Source organism: Oncorhynchus keta, unplaced genomic scaffold, assembly GCF_023373465.1.
Source record: "Oncorhynchus keta strain PuntledgeMale-10-30-2019 unplaced genomic scaffold, Oket_V2 Un_scaffold_275_pilon_pilon, whole genome shotgun sequence".
NCBI classification, from domain to species: domain Eukaryota; kingdom Metazoa; phylum Chordata; class Actinopteri; order Salmoniformes; family Salmonidae; genus Oncorhynchus; species Oncorhynchus keta.
The window spans coordinates 1,028,390-1,041,265 of record NW_026290897.1 but is presented as its reverse complement, the minus strand read 5'-3'; the positions used below and the strand labels follow the sequence as shown (position 1 = coordinate 1,041,265).

The 12,876-nt window shown below is 43.3% G+C and overlaps 1 protein-coding gene across 1 annotated transcript in view; it reads right to left on the bottom strand.

Annotated features, from left to right (window-relative positions):
* LOC118380540 (alpha-ketoglutarate-dependent dioxygenase FTO) overlaps nt 1–7,365 on the bottom strand; it is a gene marked incomplete at its 3' end in the record, with an annotated part of 28,030 nt that extends 20,665 nt beyond the window's left edge. Inside the window, exon 1 of the mRNA XM_052515476.1 lies at nt 7,111–7,365. Within this exon, the coding sequence (XP_052371436.1) occupies nt 7,111–7,197 (87 nt within the window). The remainder of the gene's footprint in view (nt 1–7,110) is intronic.
* Between the last annotated feature and the right edge of the window lie 5,511 nt (nt 7,366–12,876).

The following is a 12,876-nucleotide window of genomic DNA, read 5'->3' as shown; positions in this document are numbered from 1 at the left end:
TAGGCTCCAGTGATAGGGGCAGGGGGGTACTACCTTCCTCTCCCTCCTCAGTCTCCCTCCTCAGTCTCCCTCCTCAGTCTCCCTCCTCAGTCTCCCTCCTCAGTCTCCCCCTCCTCAGTCTCCCTCCTCAGTCTCCCCCTCAGTCTCCCTGGGCAGTGTACTACAGTACTACATGCCAGGTACTTTCATTACACACGTTTATGGAAAATATCTTATGATGTACAAATTAACAGTTACAATTTACAGGGCCTTATGAAAGTGGCCTCCTGCAGTTTTTGTGAATGGAGGCTATTGAAGCAGTCATCAGAAGCAGATGTTGGCCAAGTCTAACGTTAGCTAACTGCTAGGTAGCTCAGCTTTATTGGAAAGGTGAGTCATTACAAAGGAAAATAAATTCTCAAATAAACAGCAACACCACCAGCCCTGTAATATAAATGGAGCAGGTGGATTCATAGGGAGAGCAGGCCTTCTGAGAGCTACAATAGGTAGGCTAGCTTTACTGCTATAGGACCAAGAGCAAAAGAAAGTTAACCTACATGATGAACGCCAAAGACAGCCTTGAAAGAAGAGACTGCACCTCAAGTGTTGTCTAGTCACTGTCCTTGTGACAGATGGCATTAGGAAAATTAGATTAAATTAGAGGACTTCTGCAACAGTCTTCTCGTCCTCTCCCTCTCTCTCTGTCTCTGTCTCTCTCCACAGTGTGTCCCCTCCATACATACGTACAGATTCAAATGAAAATAATGACCTCCCTAGATTGAAGCCTTGAGTGGCTAATGAACCCCCTGAGTGCCCTCTGTCTGAGGTGAGCGGGTCATTCCCATGTTTATTTAGTACGGCCCCACCACAGCCACACACACACCACCTATTGATCAGATTGATTACTCCATGTATATATGGTGATAGGGCTCTGTGTGACTGATGAACTCTGGGTCACACTGAACGTAAACTCATTGACTCTGACAGCTGAGATGATCCATTGTCACAGCAGCTCGTTTGGGAAAATACGAAGACATCAGCAATAATATGTCACTGCTAATATGAACTGCTAGGTAGAGCTGATGATGACATGGGATCAGTCAACGGAGAGGGTCGCCCACAGCTAACCAGCTAACAGCCTGCTCAGAACAAAACCTGGGACTGGTGGTAAATTTGACTTCTGAAACTGAGCAACTAGGCCGATTTCTGGTGACAATCCAGTTAGGTATTACTTCAAAGAAAATCCTGAATAAATGGACCATTTGTCAATAGTAATAAAGTATGAATAAAGTTACTCTGTAGAAGACACTAAATCTTTGTTCATCTGCCGGATGAGTTGAACATAGCATCCCCTGTAATATGTTCATCCTTAGTGTTTTCAACATACACTAAAACCCCAAGCCCTTTAGCCAAAACCGTGTGGATGGACATGCTGTGTGAAGTGTCATCTATCATATGGCTGCTGTGATGGCTAACATCAGGAGAGGAACCTAGGCTATATCCCAGAGTGCATCCAAAATGGCACCCTATTCCGTACATAGCGCACTACTTTTTATCAGGGCCATGGTCAAAAGTAATGCACTATATAGGAATAGGGTGGCATTTGGGATAAATCCTCAAGCTGGTTTTTCCTCTGGATGTTTAGTAGGATCACAGATGCTCTTAAACACATACATGTCCGTGGGCCCTGGCAGCTAGGGGCGGCTGTAGACATGGGACCTGAGACACCACAGAGAGAGCAGCCAGGCCGGGCTGTAAAGTTGATATCCTCCCAGATGCAAACCAAATGTAGACATCATGAACCTTTAAATTGTCCTACATTTAAAGCAGACCACTATAAAAGGGGGTTGTGGATAAGAGAAGAGATCTGAATGCAGACACACATCTAGATCACTACACATGAAGAGCCATATTATATACTGCACCACTGTGTAGCTGTTGACAGGGATGTAGGACGACTTACTGAGAACCCATATTTCAGATATAAACAGTTAGTAGTGTATCTAACTCCCAGAAAAGGGTACGATAGCTGTGCCATTACTGCAAATAAAATGTGCTATAAATTTGCTCTTTGTTGCCAAGAGATCAAAGAAACCCTGTAGCTGGCAAAAACAATGGAAAAACAATAGCAACCCAAGTCCTTCTTCCATCACTGACACATTGCCACTGCCAGGCATGTGGCTTAAAGGCTGCAGTGTTGGGTTGGGTTTACCAAGCTGATCTGTAAACAACACAAACACAGTCCAGATATATCCAGGCTAAGCCCCAATAACTAAGACAAGGTATAAAGAGGTAGAGGGGGCTTATAGCCACAGACTAATCAACCCACTCCTCGTCGTTCTCATATCGGATCAATGAACTACCCAGGGCCCTGGGCCCACTGCCACCACCGCACAGGCACTACATTACACAAAAACTTCATATTCATTCATTGATTACTTTTCAGAATAGTATATCATTGAACTCCAATGGGACTAAAAACAGAGTCTGGGGCTGAGGTCAAGCCCACTTGCATGGACAGATGTTTGCACAATATTGATGGCCCAAGCAGAAATAAATGAGTAAATATCCCGATCGATACCTAGTTTCTAGCCGGCCCTGTGCGACAGCAGATACATAAATACATCTTTATGGCTACAGGAATGGTCCCTAATGAAGAGTGGATAAATGCTCCCCTGAAGGTAAACTCTTTGATTAGCTGAGGCCAGAGGTGACGCCCGGTTGGGGAGGGCAGAGGCGATATGCTGACATGGAAATGCCATACCTTCCATTGCCTGAGGAGTCTAATGGTTAAGAAGGGCCAAGTTACTGAGGGGCAACAAGGATATGACAGGTCACAAGCCTTGAGTAGGTCGTTCTGTGCTACCTGACCTCCTTTCAATTTGTAATGGTATTAGCATAGATCAGCAGCATTCTCAATCATACTCATAGTCAATAACACACATATTGTTTCAATTCTACATGTAGCCTAGCTCTGTTTTGACTGTATCACTGGGCTAGAGAGGATATTGTTGAAACAAATCCTCTGCATTTCATCTCCAGCCACCTCAACCACGAAGGCCCTAGCTGTCAGTGGTTAAGACGCATGAAAGAGGGGACATGAGTCTGTAATCAGGCCAGACCATCATCATCATCAGGAGCAGCAGTACTGGGCTCCAGCTCTCTGTCTCCTCATGGTGAAGAGACAGTGGTGCTGATGACACTAGATAGAGGATCTGGATGGAGCTGCCTGCTCTTATTTACAGCACAGCTCAATTACCCAGGACAACACCAAGCAGGCTCATCACTCAGCTTTCCCTTCACTGCTCTACAGTGACCAACAGGGCCATAAAGAGGAGGAACCAGATCATTCCCCTGCTCCTTAATTAAATGAGAGCAAAGCTGTTGACTTCATTTCCCTCCTCTCCGTAAGCAGACCCTCCTCTTCCTCAACAAAGCAGTCCCCACCCACATTTGAGCTGGCCAGCCATCCAACCAATGAAGACCTCCCGGTCATCATCCCTGCTCGGCCCTAAATCAACAGCTGGATAAACAGCCTCACGGTGGGTTAGTGCCGGTCCCATGCAGTCACAAGAGGCCGAGGGCTGGGGGCTCCAGGGGGCCAAGTCAGGAGCCGGATCGACACCTCAACAGCGATAAGTAATTCTGTGTTGGATTAGCAGCATGATGGCCTGATCAATACAGGGTGATACACTCAGGCCATTAGGAATGCAGGGAGAAATGGCCCCTCTGGTAATAAAGCAGGCCTTATGTCTGGCTGTGCCTTCATCAGATCTCTCCATTAGTGTAATGGTACTATTATCAGCCACAGCAAAATACCTATTTTACCAGGGAACCTTTTTTTCAGCAGGACAGACCGGGTCGTGCTGGAGGGGGTCTGAGTCAGGGAGGGAGAGCCATGCAGTGAGGAGTGGAGAAATATCCTCTCTCTCTCTCCTCCTCCTTCCCCAGGCCCGGATGTAAATCTCCAGCAGCCTACTTCAATGTTCCCTGCCCGGCTCCTAGTGCTCCTTACGTATTCCTAAGTGTGTTTTATGTCAGCTCCCAACACTATTTTTCCATTATTGGCTCATTAATAGAACTAGCAGTGTGTTAGTGGTGGGTAAGAGGGGGGGCAGCGGGGCAGGAAAGGTGCTGAATGTGCTGAATGTGACACCCCCTCTTGCTAAAACAACCAGAGCCGACATGACAGCACACCCGGCATTAGTCGCCATAAATCGTTACCTTAACACTAATTCACTGGGTAACATTTTGTGGGGGGTTGATTAACCATGTCTGGATGTGTGGACACATAATCAGCTTTTACCTCTAGTTGAACATTTAACAGAATTGCCAAGGGAAACACAAAACATTTTAATGAGTGTTGAGGAATGAAATACCCTAAACAGCTTGCACTAGCTGCCACAACCAGAGGAACCAATGAGGCTGATCTGAGTTATGTTCTGGGCTCAGCCAGGACCTCAGCACATCTGGTGACCCTATGTGGTCATTACTTAGCCTGACATTATTCGGAAATACATTTCCACTTTTTCATCAACACTTTATACACGTCATCACATAGACAGCAGCTATCGTCAAAGAGAACGTCAAGAAAGTAGGTCATTTACATTTATATTCAGTTTACACAGGACATGTATATAAAAATCCATATACCTTTATTTCTAAAATAATAGACATGTTTCAAACCATGAATTTCCTTTACAATAACCTGCTGGCATTTGTGAAAAAACATGCTATTGATCACAGTATATTACAAGTAGGCCTATTAGTTACGGCTTTTTAGTTGATGAGACAGACAAACATGAGGCAGTGCTGCTCTCAGAAACATGGGTAAGCCATTATTGTCCTGCACATTGTATTGTATGTGGTTAAATTGAGAGTCTGCCTTTTAAAACAGGTTGGGAGTTATGTTCAGTAGGCCTTCATGATAAATAGCTTGCCTTCACTAAACTAGCAAAATGACAGGGGGAAACAACTCACTGATTGAGTCTAACTGCAAACACACTCACTTATGAGACTACAGTCATATCCCCAAATCCCCAGTTATTACATATCATGATAAACTGAACCACTGCACTGTTTCCCTGCCCTATAACAAGCCACTGGGATTAATGCAGCTCTTCTAACTTGGGTCTGTTCTGTGGTTTTCCAGTCATTTTACCATTACAATACCCCATCCTCATTCCTCAATCATCCTTTTATTATTTGTCTAAAAGAGGAAGCAAAACCATTAGCTAGGTCTGAGTCTGCTCTCTCTGTGTCTGTGTCTGTGTGTGTCTGCTCTATGCTGCCTACACCCACCTGGGGGCCAGCTGGAAAGCGTTCGCTCTCGTCTGGTCACCATGGCGGCTCTCTCAGCTCTTCATAAACAGGAGGAACCACGTCCTACATAGTTTCTGTGCTGTCAGACATGATCCAAACACATGTGCCATGGCAGACTGTGGCACGGCAAAGGCTGGGAGCTGCTGGGACTGACTGACTTGGAGAGAGCAGACCGGGGTTCAAATACTATTTGAAATCGTTCAAAAAACTTTTAGTGATTGCTCTAGCCTACCTAGAGTGCCAGATGGGTGGGGCTTGCAGTGTTAGGACTGTTATATTGGTCCAGTAAGCCAGTCAAGCTCAATCACAGATAAAGTGTTTGAAACCATTTTGAATAGTATTTGAACGCAGGTCTGGATGAACTTGAGCAGAGCAGTCTGCATGGGCCCAGCAGTAGGGGTAGCTAAGGAGGTCTGGATGAGCCTGAGCAGAGCAGTCTGCATGGGCCCAGCAGTAGGGGTAGCTAAGGAAGTCTGGATGAGCCTGAGCAGAGCAGTCTGCATGGGCCCAGCAGTAGGGGTAGCTATGAAGTCTGCATGAGCCTGAGCAGAGCAGTCTGCATGGGCCCAGCAGTAGGGGTAGCTAAGGAGGTCTGGATGAGCCTGAGCAGAGCAGTCTGCATGGGCCCAGCAGTAGGGGTAGCTAAGGAGGTCTGGGTGAGCCTGAGCAGAGCAGTCTGCATGGGCCCAGCAGTAGGGGTAGCTAAGGAGGTCTGGATGAGCCTGAGCAGAGCAGTCTGCATGGGCCCAGCAGTAGGGGTAGCTAAGGAGGTCTGGATGAGCCTGAGCAGAGCAGTCTGCATGGGCCCAGCAGTAGGGGTAGCTAAGGAGGTCTGGATGAGCCTGAGCAGACTGCATGGGCCCAGCAGTAGGGGTAGCTAGGGAGGTTTGGAGAACAGAACAGCCTTTACTTTCCTGCTATTTCTCTCCATCTAATTACACAACCCACAAACACAGCACATCCAGACCAGAACACACCACCACTAATCACAGCAGGCCTCTTTTGGCAGTGGGGTCTGCTACCTACTATTTTTTTGTATTATTTTGTTCCACCTGTATTTAACCAGGTAGGCTAGTTGAGAACAAGTTCTCATTTACAACTGCGACCTGGCCAAGTTAAAGCCTGGGTATGCCCAAAATGTCACACCTTTACTTTGATCAACTATTTCATTCTCAATCAGATTTTTACACAAACGCCAGTCAATGTCGTTACTATTCTTTGTTTTGAACAGCATCCCAGGACAATCCAGCAGCCATCATAGTCCTTTGCGTTTCAGAGATGAGCCTATAATTATTACCTGCAATAGAATTGTACCACTCGCACACAGCCAGAAGCTGCTCTCCCAACGCACAGGATAGTTTAAGAACACACTGCAGTCACTCACGTCCCCCATACAATTTTGGAGTAAGATTATTCTGATTTTGAGGGAGTATGACTTGAAAATCTAAAATATAGGGACTTTACCATGCAACCTGTCTAAATAAATATTCAAGCCTTCATAGCGATCCAATCAGTGTATTGTAGCACAGTCTACACCCATGTCTAAACTGTAATACTGAAAGCAAAAACAGTGTAGGCCTATCTGTAACGATAAAGCTGTTAATAACAGCGATGCTCCATTGTAGGTGAATGAAGAGGAAACCACAATAAAGCCAGAAATCATGCAGGCTGATGTGTAGCTACATAGACAACTGCAACTTTCCAGCCTTCAAAATGACCCAAGCATCACCGCATTTGGAACATAAAGTTCTGAGAGAACGAGTCCACTGTGTATTTGCCAGAGCTAAGGGAGAATAACGCTATGAATACCTTTCTTCGCTTCTCGCTCTCACTGCCACCCGACCGTTTCATGTTTCCTAGAGTTGTGTTTACACACCCGCGTTCACTGCAGCGCATCTTGGTAGTTGTAGTTCCAGCAGAAGAATTACAATACAACTTATAGCTCTGTTAAATAAACAGAGCATATAAAATGAACGGGTGCCGTGTAATAATAATCTAGTTACAAAGACGGGTTATGAAAGAGTACCTTTCTGATCACAATCTAGCATTCATTTGCTTCGAATGAAAATGGAAAACTTCATATCCCGAAGCACGGAACAGAGGAAATACGTTCAAGCGTAATTTGACTCAGCCGGATGGGGATTCTTGCTGCGTAGTGCGCACAGCAGCTACAATAATACTAGATCTTCAAATCATATGTAAAACCATACCATCCTTAAAATAGCGTTGACATAATTGTATAAATATGGTAAATCTCGCAGCTGCTCTTTTGATGTCGATGAGCGCGTTCAATCTATAATGCAAACAAGTACTTTAGCAATTCAACATGGCAAAACAATGGTTTAAAACACAAAATAATACAGCACGTGGATCCATTTTAAACGTATAAAGTAGCTGAAATAATAATAAGGTAAACTTCAATGAAATGTATTTCCACATGTTGTGACATTGTCACTTTTATATTTTCGAATAGGCCTAGCCAATAAATTACAATGAGATTTTATAAGAAATAGAAAAAGGTTTGGGCAGTTTTTTCTTTTTTTTTTTGCTGCTTGGGTTTTATCTTGTGTAGCCTAAATCAAAAGCAGCGTTTTGTAACTTGTGTAAAAATAGCAATCATGCTTTGAACATACTCCAAGACTCCAACACTGCCAAGACTCTTTCAACTCTTGTATCTCATATCCAGGTGCTTTGCTGCGAAATGTATTGGCTGCCTCGACATAGACAGACACACATCACGTTCTACTCACCACCAATTGTGAAAGCAAACCATAAACATGCTGTATACAGTATGGGAGCATTTATGTATGGTATCACATGCAGACAAAATGCCCTCTACTATGGGTTCAACCAAATACCTGTGAATAGTGTTGAAATGTGCTCTGTCTGTTATTCTTATCAAGGACAGCGCATATGTGAAAGACATGCGCTGCTTCACACACACACACACACACACACACACACACACACACACACACACACACACACACACACACACACAGGGGGCTGCAAGGTTGGAAACACCTGCTTTGTATTACCATTACAGACTTTGATCAGTGTCTTCATTAGTTTCCTTTGTAATCTCTTTCCTTTTATGGTAGAGCTGAACTAAGTGAACCGGCACACTGATTTAACACATGTTCCATTCACCTGTCTTGTAAAAAGCTCAAAAGCTGTCCTGCTTTCAAATGTGTTTGTGTCTCTGGCATCCTTTGGCAATAAGCAGAAAACGGACCTTTGATTCCTATTTATAACCTACATTTCCTCTCTCTATAAATATATAAATATATTTGGAAACACTTTGACAAAACTGGATCCACGTGCATATTAGAACATAAACATATGGGGGCATATAGGAGGGTTTAGGACAGAGCTAATAGATAGAACATTTGTTATATATGTTATAAATATCCCTTTTAACTGTAATGTCCCAAACCCCTGTCTTTCCACCATCAACCTCATGTCTGTTAAACTACCTTTCACATACTACCCCTGTCAATCATATCTCTGGATGAAAAACATTTCAAAGACAAGCAGAAGGGAACTCTGATTCCGCGTCTCATTTTTCCTTGTCAGATTGTGTGTGCGTGTGGGGGGAGGGGTGTCACATATTTGTCAGATTGTCTGGAACAGCACATCGGGGGCATTGGAATTGATCCTAATGCTCAGGTCCTTCATGGTAAAACAGACCATTTACAGCCTCCCAACAATACTCGGTCATTTGTCATGTAGCCAATCAGGCTATCTACTCCCACCTCTTCTCTGATGACCATCTCACAGGGTTCAGCACAGGGGAAGGGCATTACTGTACACTCTCAGCTGTGGTAGAAAAAACTGAAAACTAACTTTGAACTCCTGTACCTCATCATACTGTATATCCCTCTTTTCTTTCTATGCTCTGGCTGATATGCTCACGATGCTCTGTTATTGCACATTGCATCAGCTCTGGACGACCCCTTTGACAAGGCTTCTTTTTAGTGATATAATGAATGTATAAAAATCTGTGTAGAAATCAAAGGTGAGGAAAGTGCTGTGCCAGAAATGTTAGTTGAGCATATTAAAGGAAGGAAGACAGAAACCATTGTGTGCTGTCTGTATTAAAACCAGAACTACCAACCCTAAAGCCCCTGCAGTCAGCTCTCCCTATGTCTCCCCATGCCTCAAACTATCATTTGGTCTGAAAAAATCACAAATATACTTCAGTAGAGACAGGCTCCTTTGTGAATAATGATATGTTTCCTCTGTGGAGGTTTATATTGGGCCACCTACACGTTATTATTGCATTATCAAATTGTCCTTGGTTTCTAGAAGAAAGGCAGGAAGAAAAAACGACTGGAAAAACTGCAAACAATATGCATCCTGAGTTGTCCAGACTCCAGTACCATACGTGAACTTCACTCAAGGTACTCTTAGGCATTGCAAACGGCATATTTCCCCACCACAACCTCCTGCCAGTAACTATCCTTACATATTGTGGTGCATCCAGCATCCATAAAGAAGAGAGTGGTTTTTGATTAGTATTTGTATTGAATGAGCATATGGAGCAAGTATGTGCCTTCCTGTCAATGATAAGCCTTAGGAAACTGCTATTTGTCAGTGCTATAAAGCAGATTGCTGCCCAGTGGTTTCAATTAACATCAAAGGACTCTTCACAGGCAGTAATAGTTATATCAAAACCTGAGATGTATTATTTAGGTTCCGCTGGGAGTCCTCCAAAAGATTACGTCCCCTTTCAAAAGAGATTTTCTTTTCTTGCTGACTTTTTACATTCCGCCCTTTTCTATTGCTTTTCTCCCTTCTTTGAAGCAACCCCACATCACCCTGGACAATCCCTTTGTAGCACTAGGGTACCTGGCTGGCTCCGACAGGGTGGCCTATTAGTTCGGTTACGTGTGTACATGAACAATACAGCGCCTGCATACATTAAAAAGGGCCTGTGGTATTGCGCTCTAAATTTGAATGATCGGTAGCTAGTGTAGATAACGTGAAAGAAGATGGAGATATGGTATAGAGTGGAGGAAATATCTTCAGGCCTTTTCCTCAATATAATTCAGGAGTTTATCCATGTTGACTCCATCACCTTCAGCACACAGTTGACCTGTGTTGACCAATCCAGAACACGTAGCAAAATTCGCATATTTCTGCTTCATATTCGAACAGTCATGTAAGAATAGGTCTACACAGAGCCATGTGTTTAGAGAAATGAATGCATACATTTTAATACATGGCTCTGGGCCTACGTATACCTCGTCCACTATTTTACTTTTCTCTACCAATAATACCACAGCTTCTATTTCTTATGCATATTGAAAGGGAAATGGCATCATTAAGTCCATGCCAGTAGCTGGCATTTATCTACCCTCTTTTCTTCATCATCATATAAATGAGAATGATGCTTGAACCCCTAAAGGGAGTTTGGAGAGGTTGTAACTAAAGCTTTTCTCTTTGAATGCTTCGGTGGCCCTCCGTTAGCTGGTATGGTGTTAAAACCATCGCTAACCTCTTGGCCAGGGCTTAAAGTGAAGGCAGGGCCCTATAAAAATGATTCACAAAGTACATACACCATTCAATACATGTTGATTAAGCCTCTATAAATGATCACATAGTGCCCGCAGGAAAAACGCCATTGGTTAGTGAACAGAGAGAGCGTGCAGCCCTAGTCTAAGATGTGGTACACTTCCCTGGCCGGGATCATTTCCAGACACCCGTACAGAGGAAGGGAAGCACTCTGCTATTGCTGTGATTTGAATACCATGATCACTGAACAGTTTTATAGGAAACCCATTAAAAGTGAGGTTTAACATACAAAAGAGCCCCTGTTTAAATCTCATGCACAATGTCAGGCTGAAATACATTATAAAAATGGATATATGCGGAAGCATAGCTAGCTACATCCTCTGTGTGTGTGTGTGTGTCCTTGTCTTGTGCTCTCTCATCTTGGGAGGAAATCCTTTGTGGGGGACAGAAGATGACTCCTTTTTTGGTGGGATATGTGTAGGTGTACTTTATCACTCACAGCCAACCTGGTGCTTAGACCTAATCCTGCGTTTGTTCAGTCTGACACAAATCACTGTCTGAGATTGAGCTTCACTCTAATAAAGATGTCTGTGTAAAATATTCAAATTATAATACATAGGATATAGAAAATATAAGAATTTAATGAAAACCGAATGAGGTCCAATGAGGTAGACACAATGTCCTGACGTGACCCTAACCTCACCTGTTCCTAACTGTGTTAATAAAGTCCCAACGTTCCTCATCATCATTCCCATTACCCGTAGAGATATAGCCTCCATGCAGATCAAACAGACCATAACTGAACAATGGCTGAAATTGCATATTAATATGATATGTAAAAGTTCAACAGATATTGGGAGTGATCCCTTTGAAGGGGACTGTTTAACATTAGGGATTTTTATTAGCGCTTTTCTAGTCTTTAATGTGCATGTTTTCCCCTGAGTCAGGCAGTCACTGGGACCAGGTTTGGGTCTTATTGGTGGTTCTCTATTTTAGGACATGCTGCTCAGAGTGTCTTGGTATGCTTATAGATCAGTCATAGCATAGGCCTACAGCAAGGTTGACTTGTAGCAAGACGTCTTCTAATGCTGTGAATCCTTGTTTGTAGATTATGCCACAGATGTAGGATCTTAGTCTGGCCACCCTGTTGTAGGACATTTACAACTTGTAGTGTATATTTGAGGTTTAAAAGGCTTCTGAGGTGTGTGATTTCCACTTTGAAGTGTCAGACTTGATTTTCCCTTGTGAAAAAATGTATCAACCCCTACAAAAATGTCCATTAATTATAATCCACATCCTGTTTCTGCAGGTTTATTTTCCTGCTGTAGTAAACTGGCTCAAATTAAGATCCTACATCTGAATTCCATATGTTCTGTAAATCCATAGATAGTGAACAGTGGGTGTGAGACTGGCATTTTTGGCAGTTGACTAGGAATCTGACTAGCACACCCATTGTGTACATAAATAATTTACAGTGAATTTTATTTATTCATATATTTTTAATCTTTCACACGTTGTCATTTGCGGAGTGTGCTTGTGGTGAAAGGTATATTTGACACTGAATCCAGAGCTTCCTACATCTACGTAGTGACCCCTCCTTCACTTTCAATCATATCCAACTGCAAGAAATTGAAGTCTGTGTTTATACATATCCAATATCTGTCACCTCTGCCCGAAGTTAGGGGTTGAATTAGGAGTTTCTGGACAGATGAGCTGTACCCAAAAATGAGTAGGTCAAAGTAATTTTAACCCGGGAGTTGGTCTAACAGTATACTTCTCAGACCTTCCACAGCATCTGTTTAGTTGTCTGTTTGGTTTGGCTTAAGAAAGGCAGCAGCTTCTGGGTATCCTAAGCCCATTAATAGACTTTGATATAGGATCCTAAATACACCTTGTTCCAATTGAACTTGTGTTCCATTTGTGTGTTGTTGTTGTTGTTGCAGACGGATTCGAAACACTTAGAACCTTGTGATTTCTGTGTGTGTTGCCCCATTAGCTGAGATTTTCAACAAAATACAACCACACATGTTGATACAGTACAATGTCATAAAATGATTG